At 34.8% G+C, this 24,359-nt stretch overlaps 1 protein-coding gene across 1 annotated transcript in view; it reads right to left on the reverse strand.

Annotated features, from left to right (window-relative positions):
* Positions 1 to 19,818, reverse strand: part of LOC127866586 (lysosomal alpha-glucosidase-like) — a 38,927-nt gene extending 19,109 nt beyond the window's left edge. Inside the window, exons 1-9 of the mRNA XM_052407219.1 lie at positions 19,553 to 19,818; positions 6,923 to 7,662; positions 6,478 to 6,629; positions 5,968 to 6,010; positions 5,483 to 5,608; positions 5,001 to 5,097; positions 4,347 to 4,585; positions 3,590 to 3,721; positions 1,188 to 1,298 (exon numbers count right to left, since the gene is read on the reverse strand). Coding sequence (XP_052263179.1) covers positions 1,188 to 1,298; positions 3,590 to 3,721; positions 4,347 to 4,585; positions 5,001 to 5,097; positions 5,483 to 5,608; positions 5,968 to 6,010; positions 6,478 to 6,629; positions 6,923 to 7,585 — 1,563 coding nt within the window. The 5' untranslated portion in view covers positions 7,586 to 7,662; positions 19,553 to 19,818. The remainder of the gene's footprint in view (positions 1 to 1,187; positions 1,299 to 3,589; positions 3,722 to 4,346; positions 4,586 to 5,000; positions 5,098 to 5,482; positions 5,609 to 5,967; positions 6,011 to 6,477; positions 6,630 to 6,922; positions 7,663 to 19,552) is intronic.
* Positions 19,819 to 24,359: the final 4,541 nt, after the last annotated feature.

The raw sequence follows: 24,359 nt of genomic DNA on the forward strand, positions 1-24,359 counted from the left end.
CACACCGTCTAATGATGGTGAACAAATGTGCCAAATGATTTTAAAATCTCACAATGAACGACAAAGTTATGGGCCGGACAAGCTTGTTCAGCCCTCCAGCCCGCCCGCCGACATATGCCAATCTAATAACCAGTTTTTTCCTTCGGAAAACCTGGTTAAAAAGTATAATAAAGGGAGACCAACTCAAAATGTGCATTGTTACTGATTGTTCAAAGTTACTCCCTTGTTTCAAAATCAATATATTTTTAGTCATGGGGAATTTGACCTTGGAGATATTGACGTAATTCTTTTGCGCGACACACCGTCCAATGATGGTGAACAAATGTGCCAAATGATTTTAAAATCTCACAATGAATGACATAGTTATGGCCCAGACAAGCTCATTTATGGCCATTTTTGATATTTGAACTCAAAGTGTGACCTTGACCTTGGAGATATTGATGTAATTCTTTCGCGCAACACACCATCCAATGATGGTGAACAAATGTGCCATATGATTTTAAAATCTCACAATGAATGACATAGTTATGACCCAGACAAGCTCATTTATGGCCATTTTTGACCTTTGAACTCAATGTGTGACCTTGACCTTGGAAATAGCGACGTAATTCTTTCGCGCGACACACCGTCTAATGATGGTAAACAAATGTGCCAAATGCTTTCAATATCTTACAATGAACGACAAAGTTATGGCCCAGACAAGATTGTTCCGCCCGCCCGCTGACATTCGCCAATCTAATAACCAGTTTTTTCCTTCAGAAAACCTGGTTAAAGATATTTTATCATACTGAATCCTACGTGATAATCTTAACCTGACTTTTTTCCTGACCAATTCAAGGCTGTTTGTTACCTGACCAATCAAAGGCTGTTTGTAACCTGATCAATGAATGACTGATTTTTACCTGACCAATCAAAGGCTTTTTGTGACCTGACCAATAATGGCTGTTCTTTAACTTACCAATCAAAGGCTGGTTGTTACCTGACCAATCAAAGGCTGTTTTTTACCTGACCAATCAAAGGCTTTTTGTTACCTGACCAATGAATGGCTGTTTGCTACTTGACCAATGAATGGCTGTTTGTTACCTGACCAATCAAAGGCTGTTTTTTACCTGACCAATCGAAGGCTGTTTATTACCTGACCAATCAAAGGCTGTTTGTTACCTGACCAATCAAAGGCTTTTTGTTACCTGACCAATGAATGGCTGTCCAGATATATTCTTCACAAAGATGTCCATGTCACGGCCAAGGTCATATGGCCTGTATGTTCCGGCAGGCTGGGTACATGAAATACCCGGGTCCTGCAAATATAACACTTTCATTATTTGAAGAAAAAACACTACAGCCAAACAAGAAGGCCATGATGGCCCTGAATCGCTCACCTGACTATCTGAAATACAATCCCAACCCAGTTTTCATGAACATCGACATTCTGCCCAAATTTCATAAAGATTGGATGAAAACTGTGACCTCTATTGTCTACACAAGGTTTTTCTAATATTTGACCTATTGACCTAGTTTTTGACCCCAGGTGACCCAAATACAATCCCAACCAAGATTTCATCAAGACAAACATTCTGACCAAATTTCATGAAGATTGAATGAAAACTGTGACCTCTATTGTCCACAAAAGATTTTTCTATTATTTGACCTAGTGACCTAGTTTTTGAGCCAAGATGACCCAAATACAATCCCAACCCAGATTTCATCAAGATAAACATTCTGACCAAATTTCATAAAGATTGGATGAAAACTGTGACCTCTACTGTCTACACAAACAAATTGTTGACTGCTTTCCTATTATTTGACCTAGTGACCTAGTTTTTGACCTCAGATGACCCAAATACAATCCCAAACCAGATTTCATCAAGATAAACATTCTGACCAAATTTCATAAAGATTGGATGAAAACTGCGACTTCTATTGTCTACACAAGGTTTTTCTATTATCTGACCTAGTGACCTAGTTTTTGACTCCAGATGACCCAAATACATTCCAAAGCCAGATTTCATCAAGATAAACATTCTAACCAAATTTCATAAAGATTGGATGAAAACTGCAACCTCTATTGTCTACACAAGGTTTTTCTATTATTTGACCTAGTTTTTGACCTAGTGACCTAGTTTTTGACCCCAGATGACCCAAATACACTCCCAACCCAGATTTCATCAAGATAAACATTCTGACCAAATTTCATAAACATTGGATGAAAACTGTGACCTCTACTGTCTACACAAACAAATTGTTGATGATTTTTCAATTATTTGACCTAGTGACCTAGTTTTTGACCCCAGATGACCCAAATACAATCCCAACCCAGATTTCATCAAGATAAACATTCTGACCAAATTTCATAAAGATTGGATGAAAACTGCGACCTCTATTGTCTACACAAGGTTTTTCTATTATTTGACCTATTATGTGACCTAGTTTTTGACCTAGTTACCTAGTTTTTGACCCCAGATGACCCAAATACAATCCCAACCCAGATTTCATCAAGATAAACATTCTGACCAAATTTCATAATGATTGGATGAAAACTGTAACCTCTACTGTCTACACAAACAAATAGTTGACGGACGCACGCACACACAACGGACGCCGGACATCACATGGTCACATAAGCTCACCATGTCACTTCGTGACAGGTGAGCTGAAAATAGAAAAGCTAACTGATAACTCAAATTTCTCAAGCATTCAAAATAGTCCACCCAAAACAAATATTTGACTGATTATCAAATACTAGTAGTGCAAATGTGATATGAAACAAGACTATTGCCAAGCAATTTAGTCCCCTACCGGCTCCACCATTGTCAGAAATTCCACCATTGTAAGATTTTTTATTTTATTTGTTGCCATAGCAACCAGAATTTTTGACGTAGGAACAAAATGAAATGACGTGCATAATGTCCATATTGCCATCTATCCATGTTTCAAGTTTCATGAAAAAATATTAAGAACTTTTAAAGTTATCGCAGGCTCCAGAAAACCACCATTTTCAGCAGTATTTCTAGTCTATCTGTTGCCATAGCAACCAGAATTTTTGACGTAGGAACAAAATGAAATGACGTGCATAATGTCCATATTGCAATCTATCCATGTTTTAAGTTTCATGAAAAAATATTAAGAAATATTTAAAGTTATCACAGGATCCAGAAAAGTGTGATTGACTGACAGACTGACAGACTGACAGACAGACAGACAGACAGACAGACAGACAGACAGACAGACAGACAGACAGACAGACAGACAGACAGACAGACAGACAGACAGACAGACAGACAGACAGACAGACAGAGCGCAAACCATAAGTCCCCTCCGGTGAAACCGGTAGGGGACAATAACCACACTGGACCAATGTTTGATGGAATTATAACCAACTATTATAATATAACAACTGATGAGAAAGTTCCATTCAATAGTTATGTGACCTGATCATTGGACTATGCTTTTGACAAATGTATTGCTTATGAAAGTGTACAGCTGACAACAATAATGTCACCTTGAAACAGTTTTTTTTAAATATTACAAAGCAAGTTAGTGAGATATTGTATGTATGAAATTTAGTGATCTGGCATACAACATGACATACCGTGATTATGACATACTTCAGTCCGCGTGCGTGAAGCTTTTCTGACATTGCAGAAATGTTTCCAAACCTGTCAAAGTCTATGGTAAAGTCACGCCACCCTACAGCATAGTCTATATCGCTCCACTGCACGTCCTGAACAATCATAACCACCCATTAACAGATTTGATATGAGGAAACAAGGCTAAATGCCGTCCAATATTAGCCTGTAAAGTCCAGTCAGGGACCATACTTTCTGCTTTTATATTTCTTTAAATGGGAGACTCTTCTTGATAAAAATCTAATTAAGGCGGAAAGTGTCGTCCCTGATATGTCTCTGTGTACTGGTACAGTATGGATCTTTTATCCACTACTCAACACAGAAATATGTAAGTAAATAGTAAAAATGATTATTAACAATGATCATTTGTGAGTTTAAACTGATATATACTGACAAATGTATTTGAATTCGAACTTGTAAAAAACAAACACATGTTGGCATTTTTGTAAAAATTGCACTGAGGTATTTAATGAGTGATCACAGTGTGATATATATATTCATATAAAGTACTTATGAAACAGATCATACAAATCATTGTTGGATTATCAAGAACTGAATAAATAGAAGCCTAATTAAAGATTTTACTTTTCACAAGGTTATACAACAATTAAAAATCAGAAAAAACTGATTGTCTTAATTTTTTTTAAAGGGTGTCATAATTTATCTTTTTTATCTTCAATTGAAATTAAAAGAAAATCAAGCTCTGCAAACTATCCTTACCTGTGGTATACCCGCTTTTTGTATTCTGTCAGTTACTTTAAGAGTATCACTGACATTTTTATATCCAAAGCGACAGACATGAAATCCAAGACTCCAATATGGTGGCAGAAACGTTCGACCTATCACCTCTGTGTACTGAGAAATAACATCTGCAGGGGAATCCCCCAGGAAAAGATAGAAATCCAGAATTCCTCCAATAGTCCTCCATGTTACTGCTGGCAATGGTTGCAGAATGACATCTGAAATATAAAGCATAACAAATATACAATGACAGTTCGAAATGAATATCTTTTATTAGTTCTTATAATCAAAGACAACATGTAAATCTAACGGCAGAGTCTTTGAGTACAAATACTACAAAACATAGCCTTTAAGTCAAAAAGTATCATTTGCATAATAAAGCAGATACCTTCAGCTCTGATCGAGGAGAAGAAAATAGGGGGATGCCCAGTACACAAATCACTATTAATAAAAAGGAATGTACAGTTTTGTCATTTAAATGATATAATTGCACACAGTCATGGCAATTATATATAGTTCATTTAGGATTACTATCAAACAATGCAAATATCTAGTTACAATATGAGTGTTTCCAAGCTTTAAAATCCAAAATGTGACCTACATGTACCCATAGAAATCCAAAATGTGACCTACCCATAGCATTGCTGTTGAGCAAAAAGAAGCCATTAGCTTTGCCACCTGTTTCCATAGCAACATAAAAGGGGTGGGAACCATAAAGGTTGGAATTCTCCTGCAATTCAAAAGGCATTAAAATCTTACAAATTACAAGATGTATTAAGGATACTTAAGAGTTTCTTATTTAGTGTTTAATACAATTAATACTTTTAATAGCTTACACAGGAACAGTTGATTTTTTTAAAATTATTATAATATTTTCCATTTTAAAGGCAGCATGTATTATCAATCCATTTTACACAAAGCATTTCCTTACAATTGTCCCAGTTTCAAAAACTAGTATATTCTTTGTACTTTACTGAGATAAAAGAGTTTCCAATATTAAGGTTAGAATGCTGTATTGGTTGTAATACACAACTACACATCTGGTTGTAATAAACTAGTAAGCATGTATAATGCTTATGAGTGTTCTGATGCGTTTGAGACTCAAATCATAGAACCTCAGGGCCATGGTCTAGATTCCAGAGAGTTCTACGGGTCCAGTTGACATCCAACATGATTCCCTCACGCTGCTCACCGAGACCAGACAAGAAAGGAGAGGTCAGCAGGCTGGTCAGTTGAAGAAACTGAAAATACTTGCATTACTAAGCAATTGTTTTAAACATAGTGTTTTTACAATTACTGGGCAAACAATCAATGCGGAAACAGATCAGCTTGATCTTTTCACTTCCAACATTTTAATTGCCACACAACAGTACAGTCTTATTTGCTGGAAATATTATGCAAACGCCAGTGTGCCATTGTATACATTTTTAATTTGTTTTATTTCTAAGAGACTCCAGAAGCTGCTGTAGATAACAGAAATTAGTGTTGCAGTTCTGGTACTGACTATAAGATATGCATAAATTATATTTTGATAGCAACAATTAACAAAATTCAATTCAAAACATGAACTGTTGATGATGATAGAACTGAACTTTCTTACCTGATCTGTGAAAATTAGTGGTGCATTTTGTAGAGTGCTAAATCTGAAAGGCAAAGCAATTCAAAAGCATTCATTTTGTACAAATGACAAATTAAATATTTGACACATAATATATTTCTGCCAATTTAATAATGAATTAAATTTGACAAAACAATAGAACAAAATCAGATTGGTGAATGTTGGAAATTTATTTGATTAATTTCTATTTTGAATAAAACCACACCAATCAAGTGATTGGACAAATGTGATACAACAGAAGGGTATTTTCAAGCAACAGAGATTAGTATCTTTCTTTTAATCAATACTATGGCTGAGACCATCATATATATATGGACATTTTAAAGGCTTTAATACAAATTATGGAGCGTTAAATTGTTAGCAAGACAAAAACATACATTCAGCTATGTCCTCTTCAGCACAAAATATTTATTTAAAATGCATTCCAAATTTAAGTTGGACATGATGCAAATGACTTAAAAGTCAAGTTTGTTATTTTTGCAATCAACTCACACTGGCTGCCCAGAACTGGTTCGGGTGACTGTAAGTGAGAATCTGGACCCGACCCCGCTGGCAGTCACATTGTAAGCAGTCATGTTGGCAGGTTCCTTAACCTCTGGCACATCAAGGGGAACCTCAAATCTTGCAGACTCAGCATCAGTTATCTATTAAATAAAAAAGCATTATAAATGTATTTTATCACATAACTGTGTAAGGGATGTCATAAATTATATTACTTATAATAAATTATCATTTTTTCTTTTAAACTTATCTAATTTTACAATAATAAGGTGTCATTTATCAGTATTAAAATAAAACAGCCACAAATAACTTGCATCTTGGACTTTTGGATTTGTGGTTAAATCTTTGCTGGCTGAAAATGAAACATAAGTACTGAAGCTAGAAGAATGAATATTTTATTACAGAACAGTGGATACAGATAGAAATGCACACAAACCTTAACATGAAGTCTTTTGGCTGTTTCAAAGCTGATATCAACACTAAGTTTTTCCACAGTTCCAGGATAGTATGAAGACATTGTCGAAGAGAGCCAAATCTTAAATCCAAGATGTGTATCAACTTTCTTGGTTACAATATAGTCATTATAATCGCTTGGATAAAAGCAGTACGGGACATCTACTGGTGCTAGACCATAAGGGGCTGCAATATCCACTGATGGTTTATGTCTGTAATTGGTATCCAGCCAGCAACATCCTCTTGCTTCACACTTTATTCTAGTTGAATTTACTTCAGGATGACAGTCAAATCGAGCTGATGGATTAGGTATGGAACATGCAGGTGTTCCTATTTTGTCAGGTGTTCCAATTTTGTCAATATTTTTATTCTTTATAGTGTGCGAATTGGTTTTATTTTTAAGTCGGTTGCCTGCTTGACTCTGAACTAAAGGTTCAATCTTGTGATTCAAATTTTCATACGAATTACCTAAATATTTGTGTGCTTGATAATAGTTTTTTTCTGTGTTTTTCGTATATTCTTGAGTTCCAAATTTTGAAAACTGGAGCCATATTATCATACCCTGACATTGGTTTAGCATTTGATAAAAGCCAAGCAATAATAGCATGATAACACAGCAAAGTAAAGTGATTTTAAAATAATGCATTTTTGCAACTTTATGAGGATAATGGTTAAGAATCTGTTTATGTATTACAATCCCATGCCTATGTCATTTTCTAGCATCTGAAACATAAGAAATACATTAATTAGTGACATAATGACAATAATATTTCAGGTATAAAACACGCACATCCAATAATTTATGATGCATCAAAATTTTAGTAAAAATAATCATCTTACAGCAGTCATATTGATTAGTCCATATAAACCGACTCCCAGAGCCTTTGATAATTTTCGCAATGACGGCTCTAGGACCTTACCGATAACGACACTAAAAGGGACTGTCAACAACCTGAACAGAAAAGAAAAGTTTTAAAATACCGTTCTTTTTTACAATTATTAGTTTATATTGATTAAAATATCACGACTGGTGTATTACATAGCTTGAAAAAGGTGTTAAGTTTTCATATTTTCAGTATATTCTGTAATAAATAGTACTGGGTATGTCTACCAGGTAACTTCCAGTTAACTATAAATAACGCCAGTAGATTGATCATCATTGTCATGTGGTTAACCCAGGAATGCAGATTGTGCATGCGTAGTGAATTGTATATATATTATATATAAAATGATCAATCTACTTGCGTTATTTATAATGTGTATATCCTTATTTCACCTATTTTCGTGATGTACTTTCGATATCACATCTCAAAATTTTATTACCAAATATACTGAAAATATGAACTTTGTTCAAGTAATGTAATATACCAGTCGTGAAATTTTTATCAATATAAACTAATAATTTTAAAATCATATGGTATTTTAGAAATTTTATTTTTTCGTCATTCGTGGTTTACAGTGCCTTTAAAGTCCGCAACATTACGACAGTTTCCAATATGGTAGATAGATCATACATAACAAAGAAAATTAAAAGCAATTATTTCTTGCTTTAAAGGTACTTTTTGCATGGGTTTGTGCTTTAGACAGGTTAACGTTGATAAGTTTTTGAAGTATCAGTGTTCCTTGGCCCTTGCAGTGAAGATCAAATATTGCACCTGAGGACAATAGACAGCGCCACAGGTGGTTATGATGTTTTTACTAATTAATAACATAGCCACACGCTAAGCACCCATGGAAAGCGCATTGCAACTCTCAGCAACCCTTTGGGTTATAAAGTTAAGAGTTGAATTATTGCAACTATTATACAGGCAAAAGCCTGTCACCCAGCTGCGTGCGTTGACCGCTATTTGTATCACTTTTTTAATATACATATAACCATACGAATCTGATTCATTTTTTTCTGCCCGCGTCATATATTTTCATTATGTATTCATAGACCACTTGCAGTGTGTTTTTTTCATTCAAAATCTGGTCTGGTAATCAATCCCTTTCCCAATGGAAACAAGTGTTCCACAGTCAGAGAGATATTCCCCCCCAAAACAGGGCTTTGAACTAGTGACCCCAATTTCAATAGGGGTCATCTACTGTCCAATTCCAATGCGAATGTGAAGTATCAAGCCATTCGGTCAATTTTCGTTGATGAGTTATTGATCGGAAACAATTTTTACACTTATTGTGATAGTGACCTTGACCTATGACCAAGTGACCCCAATTTTGCTAGGGGTCATCTACTGTTCAAGGTCAATGGGCATGGGAAGTATCCAGTCAATCGGTCAATTTCTTGACAAGTTATTGAGCAGAAATGCTTTTCCCACTTATTGTGCCAGTGACCATGACCTTTGACAAAGTGACCCTAATTTCAATAGGGGTCATCTACTGTCCCAGGCCAATGCACATGTGATGTATCAAGCCTATTGGTCAATTCGTTGAGTTATTTATCGGAAAGCTTTTTCACACTTAATGTAATAGTGACCTTGACCTTTGACCTAGTGACCCCAATTTCGATAGGGGTTATCTTCTGTCTTAGGCCAATGTACATGTGAAGTATCAAGCCAATCGATCAATTGGTTGATGAGTTATTGAACGGAAACAATTTTCACACTTAGTGTGAAAGTGACCTTGACCTTTGACCTAGTGACCTCAATTTTAATGGAGTTCATCTACTGTCCAAGGCCAATGCATATGTGAAGTATCAAGCTAATTAGTCAATTCCTTGACGAGTTATTGATCGGAAACGATTTTCACACTTATTGTGATAGTGACCTTGACCTTTGACCTAGTGACCCCAATTTCAATACCGGTCATCTACTCTCCATGGCCAATGCACATGTGAAGTATAAAGCCAATTGGTCAATTCGTTGACAAGTTATTGATAGGAAACAAATTTCACACTTAGTGAGATAGTGACCTTGACCATTGACCTAGTGACTCCAATTTCAATAGTGGTCATCTACTGTCCAAGGCCGATGCACATGTAAAGAATCAAGCCAATGGGTCAAAAGGTTGATGATATATGATAGGGAACAACTGGTCTACCGACATTAAGACTGGTCTACTGACAGGACATTTACCGACAGACAGACTGACCGACATCCAGCAAAACAATATTATACCCCTTCTTCTTCGAAGAGGGGAATATCAAGAGCTGTCAGAGGACAGCGCGCTCGACTTTTCGAGTGCTTGACAGTATAACGTAAGCCATCATGGGGAAATTGTTCATATTCACTAATTTATTAGACGATCTTTCAAAAATAAAAAAAGGGAAAAAAAAATTGTTTAATTTTTTTTTTTTGGGGGGGGGGGGGTTGAGAGGGGGTATAATGTGGGGTGTGGTCATTTATTAGACGATCTTTCAAATATAATAAAAGGAAAAACAAATTTTTTTTTGGGGGGGGGGTAGAGGGGGGAGTAGGGGGGGGGGGGGGGGGGGGGGGGTGAGAAGGGAGTATAATGTGGGGTGGGGTAATTTATAAGATGATGTTAAAAAGAAAAAAAAATTGGGGGGGGGGAGGTTGGGAGGGGGGTAAGGGGGTGAGAGGGTGGGGTAATTTATTAGATGATGTTAAAAACAAAAATTGGGGGGGGGGAGGTTGGGAGGGGGGGGGTAGGGGGGTGAGACGGTGGGGTAATTTATTAGATGATGTTAAAAAAAATAAATTTGGGGGGGGGGGTATGGGGGGGTGAGAGGGGGTGGGGTGTGGGGTTTGGTAATTATAAGATGTTTAAAAAAAAAATTTTTTTTGGGGGGGGGAGGTTGGGGGGGGGGGGGGGAAGGGATTCTGGGTAGGGGCGTGGGGTATTGTTTTGGTGGAATCCATTGTGGTATTCAGGTAAGTGTTGTTATGTCAAAGTAATAATAAAATGTGATAATAAATAAAGAAGTTACGGCAATTTAAGCAAAATGTTCAATTATCTCAGTGTAAAAGGGGCCATAATTATGTCAAAATGCTTGATACAGTGGTCTGCTCTTGTTTATAGGTTGGGGTCATGTTGGTAAACAAGTATGCAAAATATAAAAGCAATATGTCAGAGGATATAGGAAATATTTGGGGTAGTACGCAAAGTTTAACATAGATTTATCAATAATATGCATATTCTAAGTATAAAAGGGGCAATAATTCTGTCAAAATACTTGATACAGTTGTATGCTCTTGTTTATAAGTTTGGGTCATGATGGTTAACAAGTATGCAAAATATGAAAGCAATATGTCAAGGGACATTGAAAATATTTGGGGTAATATGCAAACTGTAATATTTGCTGCATATTCTAACAAGGAAAAGTGGCCATAATTATGACAAAATGCTTGATAGAGTTGTCTGCTCTTGTTTATATGTTGGGGTCATATTGGTAAACAAGTATGCAAAATATAAAAGCAATATGTCAAAGGATATAGATAATATTTGGGGTAGTACGCAAAGTTAAACATAGATTTATCAATAATATGCATATTCTAAGTATAAAAGGGGCAATAATTCTGTCAAAATGCTTGATACAGTTGTCTGCTATTGTTTATTGGTTGGGGTCATGATGGTAAACAAATATGCAAAATATGAAAGCAATATGTCAAGGGACAATGAAAATAATTGAGGTAGTACGCAAACTTTAACATTTGCAGGCTAACGAAACGGAACGGAAACACTGACGCCGGGGTGAGTAGGATAGCTCCACTATATATATTTCATATATAATAGTCGAGCTAAAAAGTATATATTTTTCCGGAATGGTAGTTACAAAATCCCAATTGATAGGTTTCCAAAAAAAATATTTTTATATCTCAATATTTTGTTCATCTCCAATCCATATAAGTTCAACCTTAGTAAATATTATACTGAAAACACTTATATTCTCAATTTTTAAGCATTTTTTTTAGCAAAACAACAACGACAGTTATTTCCCAATTTAAGTCAAAACGCTGCAAATTTTCCCAATCCAAAGGGACCCGGCTCCATTAAAAAATGATGAAACAAGAGATGTGTTCGTCAGAAACACAATGCTCCCTACTGCACCGCTCTGAAATAAAATTTCTATTTATCATTTGGCAGATATAAAAATCATCTCCCTTTAAAGCTTATGACTTCCATTGGATTTTGTTTTTTGACATTGAAGGATGACCTTGACATTTCACCACTCAAAATTTGCAGCTTCATGAGATACACATGCATGCCAAATATCAAGTTGCTATCTTCAATATTGCAAAAGTTATGGCTAATGTTAAAGTTTTCGGACGGACACACAGACTGACTGACAGACAGACGGACGGACTGACCGACAGTTCAACTGCAATATGCCACCCTACCAGGGGCATAAAAACTTGCGACAGGTATGTAAAGCTCTTAGAACCTAGACCACTGTGTTGTGATCATTTTTAATTTGACAGTGTACAAGTAGCAACAAGCTTGTTTAAGTAATTGATTAATATGATTTCCTGTTAATTGTAAAATACATAATTTTGCTGCTACTTGTTGTTTCATGTTAAATATATAATACGCTGGTACAAAAGCAGTATACCGTCATTATGTACTCTATAATTGATAAGAAAAGTCTCTGAATAGTTTTACAAATTCTATTTAATTTTTTCTTTTGAATGATTAAACACAAATTTGACACATTTTCTGTTTATAAAAACGAGTCTTAAGTTTAAAACCTAGCCGCAAGTGTGTTCTGTGCGTGATTTCACTCATCTTAGATACAAATCAATAGACAGGCATTTACATTAGTGTAACACTTATACTGCATCGCAATTTAACATATTCAATGATTATTTCAGTCTATTTGACTTGCTAAATACAATCATTATGCATGCCTGTGGTCTAATTGAGAGGAAATTAAACAAAATTACCTGATGGCATGTACTTGAATTGACATTTCAAATAGTAAGGTTAAAATTGTTTGTCATGCTATATACATGTACATTTTCTCCGGAATTTTAAACAAACTAGAGCTTTGTCACAGACGTGACGAATACCCCCACATGCCGCATTGACACAAAATATTTTGCATGTCATCTTCACAAAAAACAGCGGACACCATGCTCAATTTTTAAAACGCACTAAGTGACCCCTTGACCTAGTTTTTGACCTAGAAAGGCCCATGTTCTAACTTGGCCTTAAGATCATCTCCACAAAACTTCTGACCAAGTTTGGTGAAGATCGGATGTAAACTACTTGAATTAGAGAGCGGACACCATGCTGAATGTTAAAAAACGCACTAAGTGACCCTGTGACCTAGTTTTAGGCCCGGAATGGCCCATGTTCAAACTTGTCCTAGAGATCATTAAGATAAAACTTGTGACCAAAATTGGTGAGGATTGGATGAAAACTACTTGAATAAGAGAGCGGACAACATGGTGAGGTTTAAAACGCACTAAGATACCCCATGACCCAGTTTTTGACCCGGCATGACCCATATTCAAACTTGTCCTAGACATCATCTAGTTACAACTTCTGACCAAGTTTGGTGAAGATTAGATGAAAACTACTTGAATTAGAGAGCGGATAACATTGTGATGTTTAAAACGCACTAAGTGACCCCGTGACCTTGTTTTTGACCCGGCATGACCCATATTCAAACTTGCCCTAGACATTATCAAGATACAACTTCTGACCAAGCTTGGTGAAGATTGGATAAAACCACTTGAATTAGAGAGCGGACAACATGGTGAGGTTTAAAACACACTAAGTGACCCCGTGACTTAGTTTTTGACCCGGCATGACCCATGTTCGAACTTGACCTACACATCATCTAGTTACAACTTCTGACCAAGTGTGGTGAAGATCAGATTTAAACTACTTGAAATAGAGAGCGGACACCATGCTCAATGTGTAAAACATACTAAGTGACCCTGTGACCTAGTTTTTGATCTGGCATGGCCCATGTTCGAACTTGGCCTTCAGATCATCTAGATAAAACTTCTGACCAAGTTTGGTGAAGATCGGATGAAAACTACTTGAATAAAAGAGAGGACACCATGCTGAATGTTAAAAAACGTACTAAGTGTCCCCGTGACCTAGTTTTTGTCCCGGCAAGGCCCATGTTCGAACTTGGCCTTAAGATCATTTAGATACAACTTCTGACCAAGTTTGGCAAAGATCTGATGAAAACTACTTGAATTAGAGAGCGGACAACATGCTGAATGTTTAAAACGCACTAAGTGACCCCGTGACCTAGTTTTTGACCCAGCAAGGCCCATGTTCAAACTTGGCCTAGACATCATGTAGATACAACTTCTGATTAAGTTTGGTGAAGATCAGATGAAAACTACTTGAATTAGAGAGCGGACACTTAATACGGACCAACAGACAGACCGGCCGACAGACAAGTTCACTCCTATATACCCCCCTAAACTTCGTTTGTGGGGGTATAATGATTTGTATCAGAAATTAAGAAAGTAGGTATTTTATATAATACTGCAGAACATTTAATAATAATAATTCTATGTATGATTTATTAACATCTATTCTAATCTTAATTTTGTAATAAAAGTTGTATTGTTCTATGAGAATATTTTCTAATATCCAAGTATTCTATTAACTTTCGATAGGTATTTGTTAATAGTTTATAATTTATATATAGTAATTACCAATACTATTTATCATATTACCTTTTGATAAATAGATGTATTTATAAATTCCAAAATTAACTAGTTAATACATAATAGTGTACAATGGACTTCTATTATTTTATTACAACATTAAAACATCTATTAATAATTTCTAAAAGTCAATTTTTATATTTATGTTAGATGATGTACAATAAAAGTCGTTAGGTTAGAGCCGCATTGTTTATTATTTTAAAGGTAATACAATGTTATGATATTGTATTGAACAACGGCATACTATAATGACTGTATAATACTTGTTTTTCATACATGCACTGAATAGTTTATATATAATACATAATTCAATCTGTTGTCGACTGATTTTCAGAAAATAGTTTGTACATATTGCATCAATCTAAATTTAGACTTAATTGAATAAAATTGGCTGGGGAACTACTTAAATGTACCTGGGTACTCTTAAGTATACTTAAATGTACCCTGGATACAGATATATACTGAAATGTACCTGGGAATTCTAACGCTAAATTGGTGGTTGTCTGCATTTTTTTCTTCAAATTCATTATGTTCATATTTATGTCAATATTCTGTAAAATATATAATGGCCTCTATCTTATTGAAACCCCTTGCTCAAAAAAGCATTTTGAGGAAGTTTTTTTTCAAAGAGAATTTGGTTTGGTTCTCCGTAGCGCGTTGTACGACATCGGATTTTAGGCGGGAAAAAAACTTGGGTACAGTCTAAACTGGCCGGGAAAATGTTAGTATATTTTCTTTACCCAGGGTACATTTAATTATATTTAAGAGTACCTAGGGTACATGTAAGTAATACCCGAGCCGACAATGACCAATCAAACGTAAACAAGAGTTTGTCACAGTTGTGCCAAATGCCCGCCGAAATAAGTTTGCTTGTATGACAACATTTGTTTTAGAGAATATAATAATATTTGTATAGCATGGCACCTGTGTCATCTTTTATATTTCAAGGATCAATTAGTTATATAGTGTTGGAATTATGCTGTAGAGAACAAAATATATGGAAATGAAAGAAAGGGAGGTTATTAAAAAAGAAGACTATAAACAGTTACTGTTCCTGATCACTGTATTTTTCCTTAATAAACTCATCTATTCATTTTACAGTGAATACTTCAGTGTTCAAATTAAAATATTATTGTTAAATTAGATAAAGGGAGATATTAAAAATTGAAAAGCTAAAATATTTACTATGAAATTAAATTAAATATAATTTAAAATTATAAATACATAAAATAACAAGGGACAAAATTGTCACAAAACCAGGTTTTCAATAAAAAATATTTATAACTAGAGCTTTGTCACAGACTTGACATATACCCCCACATGCTGCATCGACACAGAATATTTTGCATGCTGTCTTCACAAAACAAGAGAAGCTAATTTGTGGGGATTTTTAAGAATTATTATGCAATTATCATGTATGGCCATTTTGACTTTTGAACTCAAAGTATGACCTTGACATTGGAGATATTGACGTAATTCTTTTGTGCAACACACCGTCCAATGATGGTGAACAAATGTCCCAAATGATTTGAAAATCGCACAATGAATGACATAGTAATGGTCCGGACAAGCTTATTTATGGCCATTTTTGACCTTTGAACTCAAAGTGTGACCTTGATCTTGGAGATATCGACGTAATTCATTTGCGTGACACACTGTCCAATGATGGTGAACTAATGTGCCAAATTATTTTAAAATCTCACAATGAACAACATAGTTATGGCCCGGACAAGCTCATTTATGGCCATTTTTAACCTTTGAACTCAAAGTGTGACCATGACCTTGGAGATATTGACGTAATTCTTTTGCGCAACACACTGTCCAATGATGGTGAACAAATGTGCCAAATGATTTAAAAATCTCTTAATGAACAACATAGTTATGGCCCGGACAAGCTCATTTATGGCCATTTTTGACCTTTGAACTCAAAGTGTGACCTTGACCTTGGAGATTTCAACTTAATTCTTTGGCGGGACACACCGTCCAATGAAGGTGAACAAATGTGCCAAATGATTTTAAAATCTCACAATGAACAACATAGTTATGGCCCAGACAAGCTCATTTATGACCATTTTCGACCTTTGAACTCAAAGTGTGACCTTGACCTTGGAGATATCGACGTAATTCTTTTGCGCACACACCGTCCAATGATGGTGAACAAATGTGCCAAATGATTTTAAAATCTCACAATGAACAACATAGTTATGGCCTGGACAAGCTCATTTATGGACATTTTTGACCTTTGAACTCAAAGTGTGACCTTGACCTTGGAGATATCGACGTTATTCTTTTAAGCGACACACCGTCCAATGATGGTGAACAGATGTGCTAAATGATTTTAAAATCTCACAATGAACGACAAAGTTATGGTTCGGACAAGCTTGTTCCGCCCGCCAGCCCACCAGCCGCAAGCTGACATTCGCCAATATATAACTAGTTTTTTTCTTCAAAAAACCTGGTTAAAAATAAAATAAAAAAGGGGAGATAATTAAAAAAGAGCTGTCAGAGGACATCGCGCTTGACTATTCGAGTGCTTGACAGTATAACGTAAGCCATCATGGGGAAATTGTTCATATTCAATAATTTAATAGACGATCTTTCAAAATAAAAAAAAAGGATTTTTTTTGGGGGGGGGGGGGGTTGAGAGGGGGGTATAATGTGGGGTGTGGTCATTTATTAGATGATCTTTCAAAAATAAAAAAAAAAGGAAAAAAATTATTTATTTTGTGTGGCGGGGAGGGGGGGGGGGGGGGGGGGGGGGGGGGCGGGCATTCTGGGTTGGGGCGTGGGTATTGTTTGGGTGGAATCCATTGTGGTATTCAGGTAAGTGTTGTTTTGTCAAATAATGGAAAAAGGGCCATAATTTTTACAAAATGCTTATTACAGTTGTCTGCTCTTGTTTATAGATTGGGGTCATGTTGGTAAAGAAGTTTGCAAAATATGAAAGCAATATGTCAAGGGACAAAGAATTAAATGGGGTAGTACGCAAACTTTAACATTTGCTGCATATTCTAAGTGGAAAAGGGGCCATAATCATACAAAATGCTTGATAGAGTTGTCTGCTCTTGTTTATAAGTTGGGGTCATGTTGGTAAACAAGTATGCAATATATGAAAGCAATATGTCAAGGGACAAAGAATTAAATGGGGTAGTACGCAAACTTTAACATTTGCTGCATATTCTAAGTGGAAAAGTGGCCATAATTATGAAAAAATGCTTGTCTGCTCTTGTTTATAGGTTGGGGTCATGTTGGTTAACAAGTATGCAAAATATGAAAGCAATATGTCAAGGGACAAAGAAAATATTTGGGGTAGTACGAAAACTTAAAAATTTGCACGCTAACGCAGACGCCGGGTACGAGTCTTTGTATTTTCACAAAATTAAACGACAACAACAGAACTCTCCAAATTATTCAATCGTTTCGCGTTGCAATGCTTTATAATTTTCAGGTTTTAAATCATCACAAGATGCATATAACGTCTATATTAGACCATGGTAAATGTTCAGTATTACTGTTTCCTCACAAATATCATAACTAAAACGAAAATTTGCGAATCTGAAACAACTTTTTTCAATTTTGTCAATTCACCAAAACGTGAAAAGATCCCTTTAAGTAGATTTAGAGTTATGCTTCAGTGCCCCATATAAGCTGCGTATCTGCGTCTTTCACCCTATTAAAATGTTTAAAAACGCAAAGAAATACAATATCATGCGTATTGAAAACGCAACTAATTTGACTTTTACGCAAAATCGTCAAATTAAATGCGTACAATACAATAGCTTTGATAAAAAATGCTTTGCTCATTTTCTGTATTATCTCTTTATGATACGAAATAAAAATGTCTAAGAGAGGTTGAAAGACGTCCGCAATAGTCGCGCCAAAATATCAGTCGATATGTTTGACAGTTACAAAGATGTCAGTTAACATCAGGTTTTTTTATTAAAGTTTAAAATTTATATTTATATATGGACAGTTTCAATGATTAATGACGCTATGAAACATCAGTTTATGTAAGTTAATTATATTAGATTACAGTTTTATTGAATCAATACAAGGGTGCAGCTTCAACTGAAGTAAAGCAGCGATGATTTTAAGGTTTGCATTTTTATAACTCATTTCACCCAATTTCGAGGATGAAATCACCCTATTTTTCTAAATCAATGGGTGAAAACCCTATTTTCCAAATAATTATCTGGGGCACTGATGCTCCGGACAAAAAATTACATTGAAATTAAATAAAGGGAGAGAATTAAACAAAATAAGGTAGATAGAGTTATGGTTCTTAGTCACTGCACTTCTCCTACTTGTCATCTGTTTATATTTCAAGTTTCAAGTAAATCCCTTCAGTAGATTTAGAGTTATGCTCCGGACAAGAATTTAGTTTGAAATTATATAAAGGGAGATAATTCAAAAACTAAGGTAGATAGAGTTATGGTCCTTAGTCACTGCACTTCTCCTTCTTCCTTCTTGCCATCTGTTTATATTTCAAGTTTCAAGTAAATCCCTTCAGTAGATTTAGAGTTAAGCTCCGGACAAGAATTTAGTTTGAAATTATATTTAGGGAGATAATTCAAAAAATAAGGTAGATAAGAGTTAAGGTTCTTGGTCACTGCACTCCTTCTAGTGGTAATCTGTTTATATTCTAAGTTTAAAGTAAATCCATTGCATAGATTTGGAGTAATGCTCTGGACAAAGTTTCGGACGGACCAATTACTATATCCCCTCCGAAAAGAAACCAACAATTATTTATTTTTTCAAAACTTATAAAGGAGCTCAACCGAAATATATTATTGTAATTATTTAATTGATACTATTCACTTCACAATTATCCGAACTAAACAAGTCCGAAATTAGGTCATACATAACCATCAGTTTTAAGAGCCTTTTTTAATTAATAAACACAATTAGGCTATAACAACCAGTTTTGTTTACAGACTCTTAGATATATGATGAAGGAAACAGTATGTTGCATGACACAATTAAATCGCAAATAATTTATAATAATATTGTAAACTATTTACATTTCGTCGTCCTATCTGTAATATCTCTGAACTCGTTCGCGTGTAACTCACAACTGACTTTATTCATAGATTCACACAGATATAAACCTCAATACAGATAACTCATGACTGCATGCTTTAACAAGACAATACGAGTTGTTTCCCTTACATTACAATACATGACATAACCTTTTCTTTCTTTTTTTATTTTCGGCGTAGTTGTATAAGCCAGCTTTTCAAAATTCAAATAAAATCTCCCGCGGCTAGACACGAATGAATACACTTCATTTAGTCCGTTGGCTGATTTGAGCAAACCACCAGAACCCCAGAACATTGGAAACATGAACGCGTCATTGTAACACTGTTTTACTGCGTGTTCAGCATGAAACAATTTTATCTCTAATGAAAAGGCTTGATTGACACTGTGAATGAACAAAAACTGTCACGTGACCACAAAAGTCAACGTTAGTAGTCATTTTTGACAACAAATAGGAGGTTTTGGGGATTCCGATAATGACGTCACGTTTGCGCATGCTCAAATTTTGGCCGTCAAAACTGCGGCCATTCTGCTATAGATTGCATTGATGAAGCGCATCGTGATAAGGTTACAAACAAATTCGCGACCCTTTTGAAGAACAAAAAATACTCAGAAATTGAAATTCTTTCAGATTAAATTGAATCCAATGAACGAACACAAATAAGGACGAAAACAAACAACAAATTGATTGATTTTATGTAATCAACATATAGAAACTGATTTGAACCTGTTTGTCTGTAAAAACTTACCTTGTTACAGATTAACTAAATCCTCTTGATAAATGTTAATGTTTTTTTTATTTAATTGTTCACACCAATTTTGACACTCTTTGTTTCAGCAGTTTAACCCAGTGTTTAATTGAAAAAAATATCCCGGAAAGAGAAAAATAATGTTCCTGGGTACATGGATTTTTTGACGTCATACGATCAACTTTCCAGTTGTAATCTACATGCATAGGTCATTGGGTTTATATCGTTCAATTTTATTTATATTTTCTCTCTGATAGACGTTTCTTGTTTGATTTAATTATTATTATTATTTTTTAGTAGTCACATAAACAGCCAAGCAATGTAATATGGATTTTTTACACCCATTATTGCTGCTTCTTCCTGTATTTCCGCGATGATTCATCTGAAATATTAACTTAATGACGTTATATTCTTAAGTCTTTTTTCATATAGAAGGAATGTAGTTGACACTTGTTTGTAGTTTCATTTGATCGTTCGTCAAAAAGTTGTAACTCTGTTGCTCTGGTATATTCAATACCATTGAGTAATTAAATTGAAATTAAATTGAATGCGTTTTAATTCCCTTTTATTATTGTTTAATTTGAGTTACAATGCTATGACGTTAAATTTTATTTACACTTAAATGAATTATGAATATTGCTTGGCCAAGTGTGAGGTTGAGCGCTCTATAACCTTTACTAGTAAACCGCCAATTCTTTGCTTTGACCGTTCCAAGGCGGTGACCCCAGCTTTATTCATATTTTGTGTTTATGTTGGTTTGTATTGTGCTGTATTGTGTTGTTTTGTACTGTTTGGGCAATCGGTCACTTGCCTTAAATAAAGGACCAACTAATTGTTTATGATGAGAATTCAATACTGCTCTTGCAGCTGGAGTTTCACTTCTTTATTTTGAATATCAACCGTACTTTTGTTTTGACAACTGACGATAGGAATGATTCGATTTACAGTGTGAATCTAAATCGAGTTTTATGCAGATTCGTTCATACGACACAAAGACACTATTTTGTTTTAAGGATCATTTCGACTAAGAGGACTCACCAGTCACGTAAACTATCGAATATAATATATATATTTTTTTAACGGGTAGCAAGATGCGTTGCAGATAATTGGTCATTAACCACATTTAACTACATCTTTTGACCTGCTAATTTTTTCAGCTCAATTCATAATATCAATTTAATAAAATGAAATGCAATCTTATTGATTTGTGACGTATACTATTTTACTTGTTTGAACATTACGAAATGATCCGTGAAACAAAATAAGTGTCTTTGTGTCGTATGAACGAATCTTCATAAAACTCAATTTAGATTTACATTGTAAATCGAATCATTCATGTCGTCAGTTGTAAAAACGAAAGTACGGTTGATATTCAAAAGCATTATATTTCTCTTTCCGGGATATTTTTTCAATATGTTGATGCTACATTAACGAATATACGTGTATATGAAGTGAAAACACCAAAAATAAACAACGGTTGCGATAGACACCTATAAACTGTTAGATGCACATAATATCACTTAAACATTAGTTCATTTTTGTTGTTGCAGAATTTATATATGTCGTGCATTAATTTATGACATCAATCTTAACTTGTTATATCTAATTTAAATCTAAATTAGCATAAATTATATTGTTTCACATGTTTTTCATTAAATTAAACGCTTGCATTTATTCGGCTACTGCCGTTTGCATATTTTTGCTACTGACGTTTGCCATTCCTAAACGTACTACTGACGTTTGCCATATTTGTTTTCACTCTTTAAACGTTTATTCAATATCTGGTATATATTTGCGTTTGTTTATGCATAGACATATGTAATAAATGTTCGTCCGGTAAAGCATAGACAGTTCTGTGATCGTTAATTTTCGAGAACACTGACTCTTTGTAATTTTACTACTGACGTTTGCTTCTTAAATGGAAATTTGCGCCGAAGTGTTCTCGAAAACCAGAGCAACACACAAAACGCGTGATATACCGATCGAAAGCTATATGCATGCCATATTGCATGCACTAGGTCGTATGAAAGTCAGAGGATGATCAGCAAAGATATTGGAAACAAGAAATATCTTTAAAAAAGATATACGGCGTAAATAGTTTAATGAATGAGATCAAGGATAGCGAATGTCTTTTTCTGTGCAGTTCTTAGCTGCATCACACGCAGTACGGGATGTTACGGGGAGTTTTCGCGGCTTATTTTACATTATAACATATTTCTGGTCATAAACCTATAGATACAAAACAGAAAACCAAAAGAAGAATGGAAGTGAAATTTAAACATATGAGTCAACCGGCCACACGAGAAGTATCCGTATTTATAGGCGCGTTCTTCGAACAAACCTGTTTTAGTGGTTTGTCGGGCATTGCTATTTGATTCGATTATTAACAGTATCAATTATCATCGTGCTAATGCTTAAAGTGATATTATGGGCATTTTGCACTGTTGAATTGAGCTGAAAAGAATTAACAGGTCAAAATAGTTAGTTAAAATGTGGTTACTGATTAATTATCTGCAACTCACCTTGCTACCAGTTGTTTATAAAAATATATTTTATATTCGATATTCTTACGTGACCCACCCAGTCCTGTAAGCTGAAATGATCCGTAAAACAATTTCGTGTCTTTGTGTCGTATGAACAAATCTGCACTAAAACTAAATTTAGGTTCAACTCGTAAACGCATGATCAGTTGTCAAACGAAAGTACGGTTGATATTCAAATGCATTATTTTTCTCTTTCTGGTATATTGTTTTAGTATGATGATGCTGCATTAATTAATATAAGTGTATATGAAGTAGAAACATCAAAAATAATCAACGGTTGCGATAGACACCTATAAACTGTTACATGCTCATAATATCACTTTAGTACATTAGGAAATATGGACGAATAATTATTGTTAAATTTATCAACAATAATATTTATCATTGTATTGTTGAAAACACATTAAGAATCTATTATTTACATACCATAATTATATTGCTGAATTTTCTTTAGACCAGAAATATGTTAAATTCAGCGATATAATTATGGTATGTCAATAATACATTCTTAATGTGTTTTCAACAATACCATGGTAAATATTATTTTTGATTAATTTAACAAGAATTATTCCACCATATTGACTAATGTATTAAGCATCAGCGCGATGATTCTCGATACTGTTAAAAATCGAATCAAATAGCAATGCCCGACAAACCACTAAAACAGGTTTGTTCGAAGAACGCGCGTATAAATATTTAAAATTTGTACGGATACATCGCGTGTGGCCGGTTGACTCATATGTTTTAATTTCACTTCCATTCTTCTTTTGGTTTTCTGTTTTGTATCTATAGGTTTATGACCAGCAATATGAAATAATGTAAAATAAGCCTCGAAAACTCCGCGTAACATCCCGTATTGCGTGTGATGCGTCTAAGAACTGCACAGAAAAAGACATTTGCTATCTTTGATCTCTTCATTGAACTCTTTAACATGTCACCAACTCCTACCACAATCAACGCCGTGTATCTTTGTAAAAATATTTCTTGTTGGCGTCGCTCTGGAGAGCGGCGACTAGTATGTAATGCATTTTTTTTTCGCTTATGGGAGGAGCAGTTATTGTACGGATCAATGTATATATTTTTGTTTTAAGAATATCTTGCATAGTGGTGATTTTTTGTGTAAATTAGTGTAAATAAGTACTGCATTTGTGCCTATTATATTTATTACAACATTTATTGCCAAAAATGCAAAGCAGGGACCTAAACCTGTTTGTATAGGTCCCTGTGCAAAGTTAATTCTTTAAATTAATAGCTTAACACAGGGACTGGGCACTAATAAAAGATCACAGGGACTGGGCAAATACGCGAACCGGTGAAACTTTAAATGAATAGTCAACATTTTTGTCTGAAACTTACAACAGACGCCGTGATGTAGTGGATGATGTGTCCGCCCAGCGATCGGGAGTAGGTGGGTTCAATCCTGGCGCAAAGCATTTTTTGATATATTATTTATTTAATTTATATATATATATATATATATATATATATATATATATATA

This window comes from Dreissena polymorpha, chromosome 2 (assembly GCF_020536995.1).
Source record: "Dreissena polymorpha isolate Duluth1 chromosome 2, UMN_Dpol_1.0, whole genome shotgun sequence".
NCBI lineage: Eukaryota > Metazoa > Mollusca > Bivalvia > Myida > Dreissenidae > Dreissena > Dreissena polymorpha.